This window comes from Schistocerca cancellata, chromosome 5, assembly GCF_023864275.1.
Source record: "Schistocerca cancellata isolate TAMUIC-IGC-003103 chromosome 5, iqSchCanc2.1, whole genome shotgun sequence".
NCBI classification, from domain to species: Eukaryota; Metazoa; Arthropoda; class Insecta; order Orthoptera; family Acrididae; genus Schistocerca; species Schistocerca cancellata.
In genome coordinates, this window is record NC_064630.1 from 76,974,318 (window position 1) to 76,990,263 (window position 15,946).

Below are 15,946 nucleotides of genomic sequence, written 5' to 3' on the forward strand. Positions count from 1 at the left end.
AGATACTCTGGGCTCATTGTCTCTTTATTATTAACTCATCACAATCCCCATTCCACCAAGTATGCTTCTATTTCTTTTTAAGAGAAATAGTTTCTGCTGCAGTCTGAATAACTTCTTTTTGAATTTGTTCCCATATTAGGTATTCCTTCTTCCAACTGCATTTTGTAACAATTTTCTGTAGATGAATTCTGTATGTCAACTTTTTGGGTTGTTATTGATTCTTTTTTCTAAATATTGGTCTAACTAACTTAGAATTTAATGATAGGTAGTGGTCTGAATCTAAACTGCCACTCAAAGCAAATTTTCATCGCATACCTCCACTGTAGAGTATCTGCTTATAGCAACGTGATTGGGTATTTGGTGATTCCCATCTAGTTTGTTGTCTAGGAAGTTTTCTGAAGAATGTAGATTGTAGTACTGTGTTATTCTGTGTGCACAGGCTTAAGTGTCTTTTTTTCCATTTGCGTTGTTGGTTCTTTTATGTGCAGGGAATTTTCCTGTTATTAATCTGTGCTGACATTCTTTGCCAGTTTGTACATTATAGTCTCCAGGTAGTAATACTGAGTTTTTTGATGGAATGTGATCTAAGATGTTTAACACATTTTACCAAAAATTTTCTGTTTGCTTTTTATGTATTCTGTTTTTCTCATTTGTTGTTGCATGTGTATTAAAAGTGTGTAAACTTTGATAATTTTAATGTTAGTGTAGAAAGTCTTTCCTTAATTGATGTAAACTCTATTACTGAGTTTAATATATTTTTGTTTACTATGAAATCTGTTCCAAATTGGGATACATACTAGATAACTCTTTTTCCTGGTTTTCCCTTAAATAGGCTGAATCCTTCTGAATCCAAAGGACGTTCATCGATAAATTTTGTTTCTTGCAATGCTGTAATAATTTTTTTTCATTTAGAAAATTTATTAAAATTTTAAGTTTTTCTAATTTTAAGGTGAATTTACATTAAAACTGGCTTCATAATTTATGTTTCTGTGTTTGATTTTATGTGTTTGTTGTTAAAGGCAAGTTTCCTAATGCTCCAACTCATTCTTTGCACCATGTTTAACACCCCCCTCCCCCCCCAACCCTCCCCCTTCCCCCCGGAAAAGGGACATTGGGTGCTCCCTGGTGTAAAATCTCTAACAAAGTGCATTTTTATTGTTGATTGCTTGTTGAGTTACGGCAATAATAAGTCCATTAAAGATACTACTCAGGGCTGGTAGCTTTGAGGAACAGAAGCTGATACTTTGCCATATACCTGTACAGTTTAAGTTTAAAAATTTGGCTCTCAAAAGAAATTTGAATTGCTATACTGTTAATAAGTGGCTCTGTTAAAATGAGTTTACCAACTTTGCTTTGACTTTTGCTCATGCCATATATGCTTAAGTACACTTCCACTTTTAAATGATTCCTTCCCTGTTTCCTGCAGCATTTGCCAAGCTGTCTCATTGAGGAGTGCATAACACACTTACAGTGTATGACTTTGACCTGTGCACTCAGCAGCAGTGTCAAACCCTCTCATGGAGATAGTGTTTTCCAATTCCGGGTGGCATCCTACAATAGTACTCCTGACTTGTTCAACATCATGGTACTACATACTCACTCTTTTGCACAACTTATCCTCCTCAACACTATTTCTAACTTCACTAATGTAGTTATCCTGTTCCTCATGTTACACATTATCTTAACTGTGTATTACATCTTACCATTATGTCATGAAACAAGCACAGAAGTTTGGCAAGAAGAACTTAACGTAATGTAATTGCGAAGAAGGAATCCATAATAAAGTTACTGTAGTCACTTTTCTGATCATAATGTCAGGAGAACTACCACTTAAATCTTAAAACTTTACCACTCATCCCAGAGAGGCTTGTTCTGTTTGTTGTGCTTCATGAGCACTGTGATACCACTGATGAATTTACTGAACCAAAGTGTTCTACCAGCTACAGCCTGCGTCCCTTATCTCAACTTATATTACTCAGTAACATTTTTGTCTCACAATATTTTCCTGAAACCTGACACATTCTTCCATTATGACTCCAGTTATTGTAGATTCTGACAAATGTCTTCGTTAGCTTCTCTGCTGTCATGCTGACTGCACTAAAAATGATATAACGATGACATCACATCTGTGGTATCTCAGCACCTTGATATGCTACTTGGAGCAGTGTCACATGAAGAAAAGACAAAAAACACAAAACACACAACACTGTTGCGACAAGGATGTACATTTATCCCATTAGCACTTTATAGTGGCATACAACTACTTCCCTCGAGAACAGAATCGCAGATAGAGCAGAATGAGTCTGTCACGGAAACTGAAAGGAAGAGAAACTCTCCACACATGACCCACAAACTTAAACCACATATCCACTAGCATGAATCCCTGGAGGACTCCTAAATGTATAACTACATAGCAACACTATTTACAATAAAGTACACTTTCAGTTGCCTATTAAGTATACTCACCTGAAATCTGTGGTACAGCCACATATCTACCATGCATTCTTCTTACACTGCCTGTCAGATTGATCTCTTTGCTGTCATGTCCAATGTACCACATCATCTGACTCCTTACATGGAGCAACATGACCTGGCAGGTTACCCTACATATGTACAACTGGTTTCATCAGTTCATCTTGTGGGTTTTTCTCTGGTACCACTGCCTACACCAATCCTAATGATGAGGAAACATCAGATAGGACAGCAGGAAGTGGAAAAACCCAGGAACAATACCGGCAGACAGAAGGACTCACGAGTGGTTCCAGAATGGACATACTGCTAATTTCACTTGACTGTGTTGTCACTGACTGTAGCCCCTCTGTTAATCCTGCCTTTGACTACAAAATTTATTGGCCTAAAGTACAATGAGAACTAGGAAGGGGTGGGAGACTCTTCTTCTAGTTTTCAGGATGGCTTTCAGCTTTCCTACCTGGTTGTTGTGGTTTCAGTGGATTGGCAGGGCTACTGTAATCCGTCAGAGGAGAAGGTGGCTGCAGCAAGACAAATGGTGATCATAAAACTCTTTACTGTTACAAGCTAAAGCAATTACAGGTGCATGCTCACCTCAGGTGGTGCAGCCTGCCACACTGTCCACATTCTGTAAGTGTGGTGAGGTATTGATCTCACAGACCTTGGTAATGAATTGGTGTTGTGAAGACAGTAACTGCTACAATCAGTGCACCCTGAGCTAGAACCAAACTTGCACAATAAACATTCCCAGAAACACCGCATCAAGTGCTAGCATGGTGGTTTTGGGCTGTTACATTGACAGCAAAGTGGCTGGAACCTGCCTATATGTTGTGAGTGACAGAGACGTAGAGATCCGAGGCACAAACCTTGGTCTGGTGTCTGGCTGGTGACCTCTGATGCTGGTGAATGCCACAGTGTCTTGGTGGCTAGGCAGACCTCAGCTTGACCCTCATCCCATCTGATGGCAGCTGGACTCCCTGGCAATTGGTCCTTTCAAAGTAACGGTGGAACAGTAGTGACTTCATGGTGTAGGCTGAAACTGTGACAGTCGGCAATTTGGTGATTTGCCAAGTTGAGATCCAGTGACCATCCTGCCCACGTGACCTGTAATTGTTTGCACCAAAACAGGTTTATAATGATGTTGCTGCAGGTAATATCATGTACACTGCAAGCTGAAGTCTCCCTGGTTTCAATAACTAGCTGGACACTGACTGGCAGGTGGGCAGCAGTGCCCAGAGGGAGCTGTGACATCATACTGTGCCAGTATATTGCTGCAAGTGTCCTTTTTACAGCATTGAGTCTCTTGCATGGATTTGCAGTGGTACACCTGTTATTAAGTCATGCATTCTAAGTTTGATTGAAATAGCTGCAGATATTTCAAAGATATATTGTAATGTGTACACACTGTGGGAAACTATTTTCAGGCAGTCCTCTTCCCCCCCCCCCCCTCCACACACACACACACACACACACACACACACACACACACACACACACAGACCCAACAGTGGAAAATCTCCAGGATGGAATGTAACAATATTATGAGAAGGAAAGTTGCTACTCACCTTATAGTGGAGATTCTGAGTTGCAGATAGGCACAACAAAAAGACTCACACAATTATAGCCTTAAAGCATTAAGGCCTTCATCACAATACACACACATACACACACACGCACACACACTCACGCAAATGCAACTCACACACGACTGCAGTCTCAGGCAACTGAAACCACTGTTCTTGTTTTATTTCATACCAAACATAAACTTAGTCATTATATTACATAACCAGTGTCAACATTCCAGATGTAACAAAGAATTTTTTTTTATTTACTTTTAATTACAATGTGCATGAAATGTCAGCAAACAGGTGAATTTCAAAAAAGCCCCAAAAAATTGCAGTAAACCTCCTAAGTGCTTAATTGCTTGTCTTAGTTGTCAGGTATGCAAAGAGATTTTGCAGTGATAACAGCTTCCACAGTTTGAAAAGAACTACTTGATGAATCTTTTACATTATAGGATTTCTATATGGTAGAGCAAGAATGTTTGAAGGCAGAAAGTTTAGCACATCAACTGTGGCACACACAGTGATGGATGTTTCACTGCCAGGCCAGGCACACGACATCAGCCGTGAGGCTCTTCTGTAGCCACTGGTGGACACACGCTGTCAGGCATGAGGCTCTGCTCAGCAACCTCATGGCAGTCAATGTGTTAAAGAACCTCAAGTCATAAAAAACTATTTCTGGTAGACAGATGTTTTTGAGATTTGTTGAGATTATTTTGGGGAAAATTTTTTGTGGTGTTGCTGGATAAATTTTTTGTCACAGACATGTGGAGGGCATGTATTGATGTCCTGTTCATAATAATTGGCTGGTGATCCATGAAACAAAATAAAAACGGTTGGTGATTTTCACTTTCAGAACTTTCTTTCAGTTGATGATAATGTTATAACATTTCAGATGGTGGTCACAGTTCAGATAATGCAAGATGAGGCAGAAGATAGTGGTGATGAATGAAGCAGAGTTATAATGTGAATGAGATCCCATTCTTATTTATGGACTCTTCCATTGCCTCTTGGTAGGACAATTCCATATTTATGGTTGAATAACAAGTACATTGTTTTTGTACTACTGATTTTTATTTATTTTGATGTTTAGTTTGAACTAGTTTTCGTCGTATTAGGCCATCTTCAGGAAACAACTGACTAGCATGTGGAAGGGACACTGGTTGTCGGATAACCAAAATTGTAGGTGAAAATACAATCGCTTACACAGAGTTTTGTGCATCACTTTTTGCTTCTTAATGTTGAAATTACACTTTACACAATGGCCAATGTTAAGCACAATAAATAATTAAACTACACAACATGCAAGTTAATGATTTTTTTACATTGTAAACTAAACAGTAGGCAATGTACAGTATTATACACAATAATTAGAATACATAATCTTTCATTATTACAGGTTAAATTCAAACAATGGAAACTTCAGGATGGAATGTAACAATATTACGAAAAAGGAAAGTTGCTAATCGCCATATAGCAGAGATGCTGAGTCGTAGATACGCACAACAAAAAGACTATCACAAATAAGCTTTCTGTTAGTAAGGCCTTCAAAAATAGATATATATATATATATATATCTCTGTCTCTGTCTCTCTCTCTCTCTCTCTCTCTCTCTCTCTCTCTCTTACACACACACACACACACACACACACACACACACACACAAATGCAATCGCAACTCACACACACATGAGTGCAGTCTCTGGCTACTGAATCCACATTGCAAGCAGCAGCACCAGTGCATGATGGGAGTAGTAACTGGGTGGGGGAAAGGAGGAGGCTGGGGTGGGGAGGGGGGAGAGATAGTAGGGTAAGGGTGGGGGACAGTGAAGTGTTCTGGGGGAGTGCCCAGGGACAAGGTGGAGAGAGGGTAGAGTAGCTATGTGCAGTGAGGAAGTTAGATGGAGGGTAGGGCAGAGGTGAGGGGCGTGGTGGAAAGGAGAGAAGTAAGAAGACTGGGTGGGATGGTGGAATGAGGGCAGTGTAGTGTTAGAATGGGAACAGGAAACTGGCAGATGGGCGAGGACAATTATTAGCAAAGGTTGAACCCAGGAGGGCTATGGGAACATAGGATGTATTGCAGGGAAAGTTCCTACCTGTGCAGTTTAGAAAAGCTGGTGTAGGTGGGCAGAAACCATATGGCACAGGCTGTGAAGAAGAGATTGAAATGAAGGATGTCATGTTGGGCAGTGTGCTCAGCAACAGGGTGCTGCACTTGTGTCTTAGCCTACAGTTTGTTGGAGGCTATTCATGTAGGCAGACAGCTTGTTGGTTGTCATGCAGCACAGTGGTTGCAGTTTAGATTGTAGATCACATGACTCGTTTCACAGGTAGCCCTGCCTTTGGTGGGATAGGTGATGTTTGTGACCGGACTGGAGCAGGTGGTGGTGGGAGGATATATTCGACAGGTCTTGAATCTCATTCTGTTACAGGGGTATGAGGTAAAGGGTGGGAAGCAGAGGTTGTGTAGGGATAGACGAGTATATTGTGTAGGTTTGGTGGATGGTGGAATACCATTGTGGAAGGGGTGGGAAGGATAGTGGGCAGGACATTTCTCATTTCAGGGAATGATGAGAGGTAGTCAGAACCTTGGTGGAGAATGTAATTCAGTTGCTCCGGTCCTGGATGGTACTGACTTATGAGAGGAATGCTCCTGTGTGGCTGGACTGAGACTTTAGGAGGTGGTGAGAGACTTGAAAGGTAAGGCATGGGAGATTTGTTTTTGTACAAAGTTGGGAGGATAATTACTGTCTCTGAAGGCTTCACTGAGACCCTCAGTATATTTTGAGGGGGCTGCTCATCTCTGCAGATGCAACAACCATGCGTGTTTAGGCTGTGTGGAAGGAACTTCTTGGTACGAAATGGGATGCAGCTGTCAAAGTGGAAGTATTGCTGGTGGTAAGTAGCTTTGATATTGAAAGAGGAATGATTTAGCCATCTTTGAGGTGGAGGTCAATATCGAGGAAGGTGGCTTGTTGGGTTGAGTAGGACCAGGTGAAGCAAATGGGGGAGAAGCTGTTGAGGTTCTGGAAAAAGAATAAGGTATCGTCATCCTTAATCCAGATCGCAAAGATGTCATCAGTGAATCAGAACCAGGTGAGGGGCTTAGGATTCTGAGTGTCTAGGAAGGATTCATCTAGATGGCCCATGAATAGGTGGGCATAGGATGGTGTCATGTGGATGCCCATAGCCATTGTTTGTAGATAATGCATTCAATGGAAAAGTAATTGTGGGCGAGGATATAGTTGGTCATGGCGACTAGGAAGGAGGTTGTTGGTTTGGAATACGTCAGGTATTGGTAAAGGCAGTGTTCAATAGCAGTAAGGCTGTGGGATTTAGGGTAAAGGGAGGTGGCATCAATAGTGACAAGCTGGGCACAGTCTGGTAACGGGACAGGAACTGTGGAGAGTCAGTGGAGGAAATGGTTGGCATCTTTTTTATAAGAAGGTAGGTTCCGGGTAATCGGTTTGAAGACGTTGGTCTATAAGAGCAGAGATTCTCTCAGTGGTGGCACAGTAACCAGCCTACAATGAGGCATCCTAGGTGGTTGAGATTAAGGACTTTAGGAAGTTTGTAGAAGCTAGGAGTGTGGGGAGTGGTAGGGATGAGTAGAGAGATGGACTCCACAGAAAATTTCTGGGATGGACCTAAGGATTTGAGGAGTGACTGGAGGTCCTGCTGGATTTCTGGTATGGGGTCATTGTGGCAAGGTTTGTAGGTGGATGTATCTGACAGTGGTGGAGTCCTTCCATGTAATCCTTGCAGTTGAAAACAACAGTGGTGGAGCCTTTGTTTGCTGGTTGAATTATAAGATCAGGATCAGTTTTTAGATGGTGGACTGCAGTTCTTTCTGTGGATTTAAGGTTAGTTTGCATGTTATGGGATTTGAGGAATGATGATGAAGCAAGGTTCAAGGTTAAGAAGTTCTGGAAAGTTAATCAGTTAGGCAGAGTTCAACATTGGTCTCTGTTTGAGTCTGATTGGTAGGGTTGGTGGCTGTAGGGACCGGAAGAAGGAGAGAAGGTCTTTAACAAGTCCTGCATGACTGAATTTTGGAGTGAGGCAGAAGGTGAGGCCTTTGAATAGGGCTGATATTTCTGTGGGGCTAATGCTTCTGGAGGAAAGGTTCATCACTGTGTTTCCGGTCTGTTTAGGTTCTGGATCCTGTATGGTGGTGGGATGGAGTTTTGGAGGGTGGGGTGAGTGTAGTAGGTCTATGAGACAGGGTTTGTCAGCTATGAGGGGACATGGGGGAGGTATGGAGGTTGTTGTAGAGGTGGTGGGCAGTGGTAATCCAATGCGAGAGTAGGATATGAGCAGGGTGAAGAGATTTTTGAGGTGGTATTGTGCATGTTGCTCTAGTTCCTGGAGGGCAAGAGTTTCAGTGTGTGTGATGGGTTCCAGGAATTTAGGATTGCGTAGCAGGAGAATTTTGTGGATGGAGAGAAGATACTGCAAGGAGGTTTGGGCTTGGTTGATATGGTTCTGCAGGACTAAGTTGGTGAGGGCTAAGGGTTGGTGGAATCTGGACAGATGGAGGTCATTGTGGGAGGAGTGATGGCAGCCGGAGATGAGTAATTTGATGGTAAGGCCATTCAGGGGAATTCCACAGGCCAAGCAACAATGCAGGAACAGTATGTGGGGCCGGCTTCTGGCTAGGGGTAAGGAAACATTTCTGTATTGACACAGATGGAAGGGGCACAGTTCAGGGTGTTGGAAAAAATGTGAAAAATTATGTAAATAATATAAAATTACTTCCAAAAAATTCACAAAAATACACCCAGATACGTGGGGAAAATCATGAGAAGGATGAAATGGGTGCAGAAGGGGGAAACAAGGTGAAATCTGAGGCAGGCAATGATAGCGAACAGCGAAAACCCACTAAAATTGGTGTAAAGTCACAATGAGATCAAAGAAAAGGTATAAATAATAATAATAATAATAATAATAATAATAAAATGTATGTCTACAAACAAATTTGGGGTATGGCTATGGGGACCTGCATGGCACCATCCTATGCCAACCTATTCGTGGGCCATCTAGAGGAATCCTTCCTAAACACCCGTAATCATAAACCCCTCACCTGGTTTGAATTCTTTGATGATATCTTTGCGATCTGGATCGAGAGTGTGGACAACATGTTCACATTCCTTCATAACCTCAACAGCTCCTCCCCCATTTGCTTCACCTGGTCCTACTCAACCCAACAAGCCACCTTCCTAAAAGTTGACCTCCACTTCAAAGATGGCTACATCAATACCTCTGTCCATATCAGATCTACTAACCACCAACAGCACCTCCACTTCAACAGCTGCAACCCATTCCGTACCAAGAAGTCCCTTCCATATAGCCTAAGCACCCATCGTTATTGCATCTGCAGTGACAAGCAGTCCCTCTCGAAATATACCGAGGGAATCATTGAAGCCTTCACTGATCATAATTATCCTCCCAACCTTGTACAAAAACAAATCTCCCGTGCCTTGTCTTTCCAAAATGAAATTCTCATTCTGGGAACATCCCCCAGGTTGTGGCTAAGTCATGTCTCCTCCATATCCTTTCTTCCAGGAGTGCTAGTTCTGCAAGTTTCGCAGAAGAGCTTCTGTGAAGTTCGGAAAGTAGGAGACGAGGTACTGGCAGAATTGAAGCTGTGGGGACGGGTCGTGAGTCGTGCTTGGGTAGCTCAGATGGTAGAGCATTTGCCCGCAAAAGGCAAAGGTCCCAAGTTCGGGTCTCGGTCCGACACACAGTTTTAATCTGCCAGGAAGTTTCTTGTCTTTCCAGTCTCCCACCACCTCCCAAAGTCTCACCGTCCAGCCACAGAGGAGCATTCCTTTAATAAGTCAGTTTCGTCCAGTACCGGAAGAACTGAATTACATTCTCCGCCAGGGTTTTGACTACCTCTTGTCGTCCCCTGAAATGAGAAATGTCCTGCCCACTATCCTTCCCATCCCTCCCACAGTGGTATTCCACTGTCCACAAACCTACACAATCTACTCATTCATCCCTACACAATCTGTTCCCAACCCTTTACCTCATGCTCATATCCCTGTAATAGACCTAGATGCAAGACCTGCACCATACATTGTCCCATCACCACCTACTCCAGTCTGGTCACAACCGTCACCTATCCCATCAATGGCAGGGCTACCTATAAAACCAGTCATGTGATCTACAAGCTAAGCTGCAACCACTGTGTGTGCATTCCATGTGGGCTTGACAACCAACAAGCTGTCTGTCCGTATGAATGGCCAGTGATAAACTGTGACCAACAAACAAGTGGACCCCCCTGTTACTGAACATGCTGTCCAACATGACATCCTTTATTTCAGCCTGTACTATATGGGCTCTTCCCACCAACACCAGCTTTTCTGAATTGCACAGATGGGAATTTTCCCTGCAGTATATCCTACGTTCCCATATCCCTCCTGGTCTCAACCTTTGTTAGTCATTGTCCTCACCCATCCAGCCCTTCCCTTGTTCCCATTCCAGCACTACACAGCCCTCATTCCACCATTGCACCCAGTGTTTTTACTTCTCTCGTTTTCCACTACCCCCCCCCCCTCCCCCTTCCAACTGCACATAGCTACCATACCCTCTCTCCATCTCATCCATGCGCACTCCCCCAGAGCATTTCACTTACCCCCACCACTACCCTACTATCCCTCCTCCCTGCTCAAGGCCCCTCCTTACGCCCATCCAGTTGCCACTCCCATCATGCACTGGTGCTGCTGCTTGCAGTGTGGCTTCAGTTGCCAGAGACTGCAGTTGTGTGTGTGTGTGTGTGTGTGTGTGTGTGTGTGTGTGTGAGAGAGAGAGAGAGAGATCTATTTTTGACAAAGGCCTTACTGGTCAAAAGCTTATTTGTGACAGGTAGTTTTGTTGTGACTATCTGCAACTCAGCATCTCTGCTATATAGTGATATAGTGAGTAGAAACTTTCCTTTTCATAAGATTATTATTACAGGTTATATGATTATGATGCCATAGTTTGTGAGGTTGTGTCATTAGGGCTGTGAACTATCTAACTGGACACGACTAAGTTTTGTTGAGAAACAAAGATGTCTTATGTTGTAAATATGCAAGTCAGTATTGAAAATTGCACAAGGTTGAAATATACAATATTTAAGCATTACAAGTTATATTGTTGAAGTTTGTCTGGTATGTCTGTTATGTTTGTGTAGCAGTAGCAGTATGTGTCATTGTGGTGGTTTGTGGGTATGTGGGTGGTTGATAGCAGCTTAAAAGTGGGGATGTGCTCAGCTGTAATTGCTCATTTAGAACCAGCTGGAGATTTTGTGTTAAATGTCTGTCTACCCCAAGTGCTTCTAAGTTTTCTTCCTTTGTTGGCTACATGTAGTACTTCTGTGCAGATTTGGTATTTGTGACCTTCCTTCAGCATATGGTTGGCAAAGGTGGAGTTTGACTTATGTAACCTCCAGCTGCAGTTGTGTTCAATCAGCCTCATTGTTATGGCCCTGCCTGTCTGACCAACAAATAGTTTTACACAGTTATTGCTGGGATGGGGACAGTAAAGTGCTGCTCGAGGGAACATACAGATGTAACGTGTCGACTGTATTCCGTCAAAAAATTGCCAGAGCGGAAGTGAGTTGCAACAGAGCCAGCTGCAGAGCGACATCCTAGAATGCAGTACGGGGTCCGCTGTTTGACCAGGAGACAGGGCAGCCTGACCTGAGTCATGAGGGAGCTGCCCACTCGCTAGAGGAAGTTCACAGTCACAGTCAGCTGCACCGCCACACTGTCATCACAGTCGCAGCTGGAGACGTCACTGACAGTGGCATTCAAGTGATGCCACACTCAACCCTGCTCTTTGCGCTGTCAACAGTACCAGATGTCTATTGTTTCATATGAGAGGCAACTGGACATCTCCACCAAGCTGTTCCTGATGTACTACAGTTGAGGGCCAAATAAGGAAATTATTTGAACAAATCTACTATTGTCCTATCATATCATTTCACTCTCCATGGGAGAGAATCCAAGGTTCATGGGGGGTTGAAGGAGAGAAGTATAAAGACTTTGGGTGCATTGGTGGAATAGAGGGCTGTGTAATGCTGGAGTGGGAACAGGGAAGCCCAAGAGAGATATGAGAATGTAGAAGTAGAATATATTGTAAGGAGAGTTCCCACCTGCGCAATCCAGAAAAGCTAATGTTAGTAGGAACGATCCAGGTGGTATAGGCTGTGAAGTGGTCAATAAGAAGAAAAATGTTATGTTGGGCAGCATGTTCGGCAACTGGGTGGTCCAGCTGTTTCTTGGCCACAGTTTTTTGGTGGCTGTTCATCCAGACAGAGACCATTTTGGTTGTCATGCCCATGTAGAATGCAGCACAGTGGTTGCAGCTTAGCTTGTAGATCACATGACTGGTTTCACCTATCCATGATCCTATCACCTGTGCCATTAAAGGCAGGGCTACCTATGAAACCAGCCTTGTGATCTACAAGCCAAGCTGCAACCACTGTGCTGCATTCTATGTGGGCATGAAAACCAACAAGCTATCTGTCCGCATGAATGGCCACTGACAAGTTGTGGCCAAGAAACAAGTGGACCACCCTGTTGCTGAGAATGCTGCCAAACATGACATCCTTCATTTCAATGACTGCTTCACAGCGTGTGCCATATGGATCCTGCCCACCAACACCAGATTTTCTGAATTGCGCAGGTGAGAACTCTCCCTGCGATATATCCTACATTCCCGATTCCTGTAACCCTCCTGGTCTGCTTGGTTAGTCTCAAATTCTTTTATATCTCTTTCCAGATGGAGAAATCTGTGGGTCTCAAAGCTTGCATTTATCTGCCTAATTATTATTCTTTTCTGCTGCATGATTTGTAGAATTTTGTATGTCCATATTTCATTCAAGGTGTTGTCAGGCATATCTGTGAAGTACAATACGGCACATTACAGAGATTTACATGCATTTTATTTAGAGTTATGTGTAACTCATGAAACATTAGAAAATTTCTTTTGAAATTATGAAAGCTATGTAGGTGTTTGATATATACTGTGGTCTAAGAAACAAGAATACCTATATCATAATAAATATGATGGAGAGTTTGTACAAAACTGTTTATACAGTCTCTTTCACGTGTTAAAGTGGAATAAATATCTCACAAAAAATTTGCAGGTTAACCGAGCTACGAGTTTCGTGTCAAGATGGATTACATAAAAATTTGTGATTCAAAATTAAATGTAGAAGAAGTGACAGATCTAGTGTCATCATCATCATGTGGTGCAATTTCAGTTTTTATTGGGACAACAAGGGAAACATTTGAAAACAAAAAGGTAGGTTGTTGCCATTCATTAGAAGAATGTGCTAACTACAGAGCACAGAAACTTGGTCGGGGATAACATAAATTTCAAAAATTCAGTAGAAGTTGTATTATTTTTTGTGACTTACCTGTATTCATATGATGTATCATGTAAGATCATATCGTCTTATTAATCAGTTCTTAAGTAAATATTACACCCTTATCTTACATCAGACATAAAAAATGCAACCAAATCAGTTATTAAATTTGTGTGTGTAATTGGAACTCAAAAATTCCACAGAATTTTCAGTCCTGTCCATAGACCCCCACCTTCTGTCCTAAACCCAAATTCAATCACACAGGGTTGGTGGAAGATGCTCTTTCCTTCTCCTGATCTCCAGTGGCAACATTTTTTTCCCACCAATCCCTTTGACCAAAACAGATAAAGAACAAGCCATGAACTTTGTCTCTCCGAGTTCATACCTCTATACAACTGTGATCCTCCTCTGCTGCAACCTAACCACGCCCCTGCTTACTTCCTGGAATTGCTGACCTTCAACCTCATGTTACCTTCACTTTCTAGGCCCCTTCCCATAAACACAAACATCTTGGCAAAGAAAAGAATAGCTGTCCACAACCTTAAAGACAGATCTGGATTTGATTGCCCTTCCTGCTGACAATGACTTCACCCCTGTCATGATGAATCACAGTGGTTACATGACAGAATATATCTGCCAACTGTCTGAACCTCCTATCTTCAAGCTGCTACAATGATCCCTTTCCCGAAGTCCTGCATAGTCTCCAGTTCCTACTCAAATTCCTAGGAACATATGAGAAACTTTCTCACAAATCTGTACCACTCCTCATGCCAGCTGCCCCACACACCCACCTTCTACATGCTTCCTCAGATCCACACACCTAACCATTTTGGTTGCTCTATTTTAGCTGACTACTGTGTTCTCATGGAAAGAATCTCAGCTGTTGTTGACTGACAGCTTCGGCCTATTGCCTACAGTACACTTTCTCATCTGAAGAACACAAACCACTTCCTCATCACCTCTTATCTGTCACCACCCTGTTACCACTAAGATACCAACTCGGCAGTATTGACAACACCACCACCTTTTACACATACCCAATGCATTCAAACACTACCTCTCTCAATGATGTTGCAACTCCTAACCCTCAGTACTAAGTACTTGTAAACCTGACCAATTATACACTGACTCGAAATCTTTTGTCCTTCAAGGGGAAGATACATAAACAAATCTGCAGTGCAGCCATAGGCATTACACCTTTGTATACCATGCTATACATGAGCAGTTTAGAGGAACTATACCTAGCTACTTATGATCCTAAAATCTTTGTTTGGTTCAAGTTCATTGATCATATCTACAGTACATGATCAGGACCAAGACACTCTATCCTCATTCTTCCATGGCTTCAACATCTTCTCCCTATCTGCTTCACCCAGTCCTCCTCGTCCTACATATTGCATTTCTGGATGTTGACCTCTACCTCTAATAACCTCTATGCATATCAGACTCATTAACCATCAACAATACCTGCAGTTTGATGGCTGCCATCCATTCTGTACTATAATTCCCCTCCCATATAGTCCGGCCAATTCTTGCACATTGTGCTGAAGGTCTTCCTCTCCCATACAGTCTGGCCATTCCTTACAGGGTATGCTGAAGGTCTTCCTAAGGCCTCCACAGACAGGCAGCATCCTTCATAGTTCAGAAACAGCTCTCTTGTGCCATATCCTTCAGGCACCCTCACAAACCAGATGCAAAGGATCTATTTATATACTTATTATTTATTTATTTAAGGCCTTCACAGACAGGCATCATCCTTCAAACCTAGTTCAGAAACAGGGCTCTAGTAGAATATCCTGCAGGCTCCCTCACAAACCAGATGCAAAGGATCATTCCAGTCATTACACAGTATCACACCAGACTGGAACTACTTAACTGCAACCTTCACTAGGGCTTTGAATATTAGGAACATCCTGCCCACAATCCTTCCCATCCCTCCCAAAGTGGTGTTCTGTTGTCACCCAACCTATGAAAGATCCTGGTTCATCCTTATGGCACATCTTCTCCTAAACATGGAGTTCTGTGCAGAGGATATCCACAGTAATAACTACTTTGTGGATAATAGCCTGGGCTGATACCCACAGGTACATCTATAGGTATCTAATAACAATAAAAGTTAAAGAATGGTACCATAATAATGATTTTTGTCTATTAGCATTATATGTGATGAATTATTATTATCATTATTATTATTTCTTTCTATTCTCAGACGTTATGTCTGGTCAAAAATGGACAGTGATGCGGACCTTGATCAAGCGTAACTTCCTTTTAACTGTACGGTATATGTTATATTGCATTTAGGAACTTTCGGGTCATTGAACATGTATCAATAATTACAGATTTTTGTAGTTGTATATATATGTTTGGATGTAGCTGTATTGCATTGATGTACTGGTGGATATTGTGAGGTATGACTCCTGTAGTTGATAGTATAATTGGTATAATGTCGACTTTATCCTGATGCCACATGTCCTTGACTTCCTCAGCCAGTTGGATGTATTTTTCAATTCTTTCTCCTGTTTTCTTCTGTATATTTGTTGTGTTGGGTATGGAT

The 15,946-nt window shown here is 42.3% G+C and overlaps 1 protein-coding gene across 5 annotated transcripts in view; it reads left to right on the forward strand.

The window, feature by feature from the left end:
• LOC126188975 (molybdopterin synthase catalytic subunit-like) overlaps nucleotides 1–15,946 on the forward strand; it is a 99,727-nt gene that overhangs the window by 61,874 nt on the left and 21,907 nt on the right. For 4 of the 5 annotated variants that reach the window (XR_007537892.1, XR_007537891.1, XR_007537890.1 and 1 more), the window contains one exon: nucleotides 13,171–13,328. Coding sequence is in view for 2 of the 5 variants with exons in the window: in XM_049930748.1 (XP_049786705.1) it covers nucleotides 13,200–13,328 (129 nt within the window). In the remaining 3 variants the exon portion in view is untranslated. Of the gene's footprint in view, nucleotides 1–13,170; nucleotides 13,331–15,946 lie in introns of those variants that run through there. The other variant, XM_049930749.1, reaches the window with a different exon arrangement.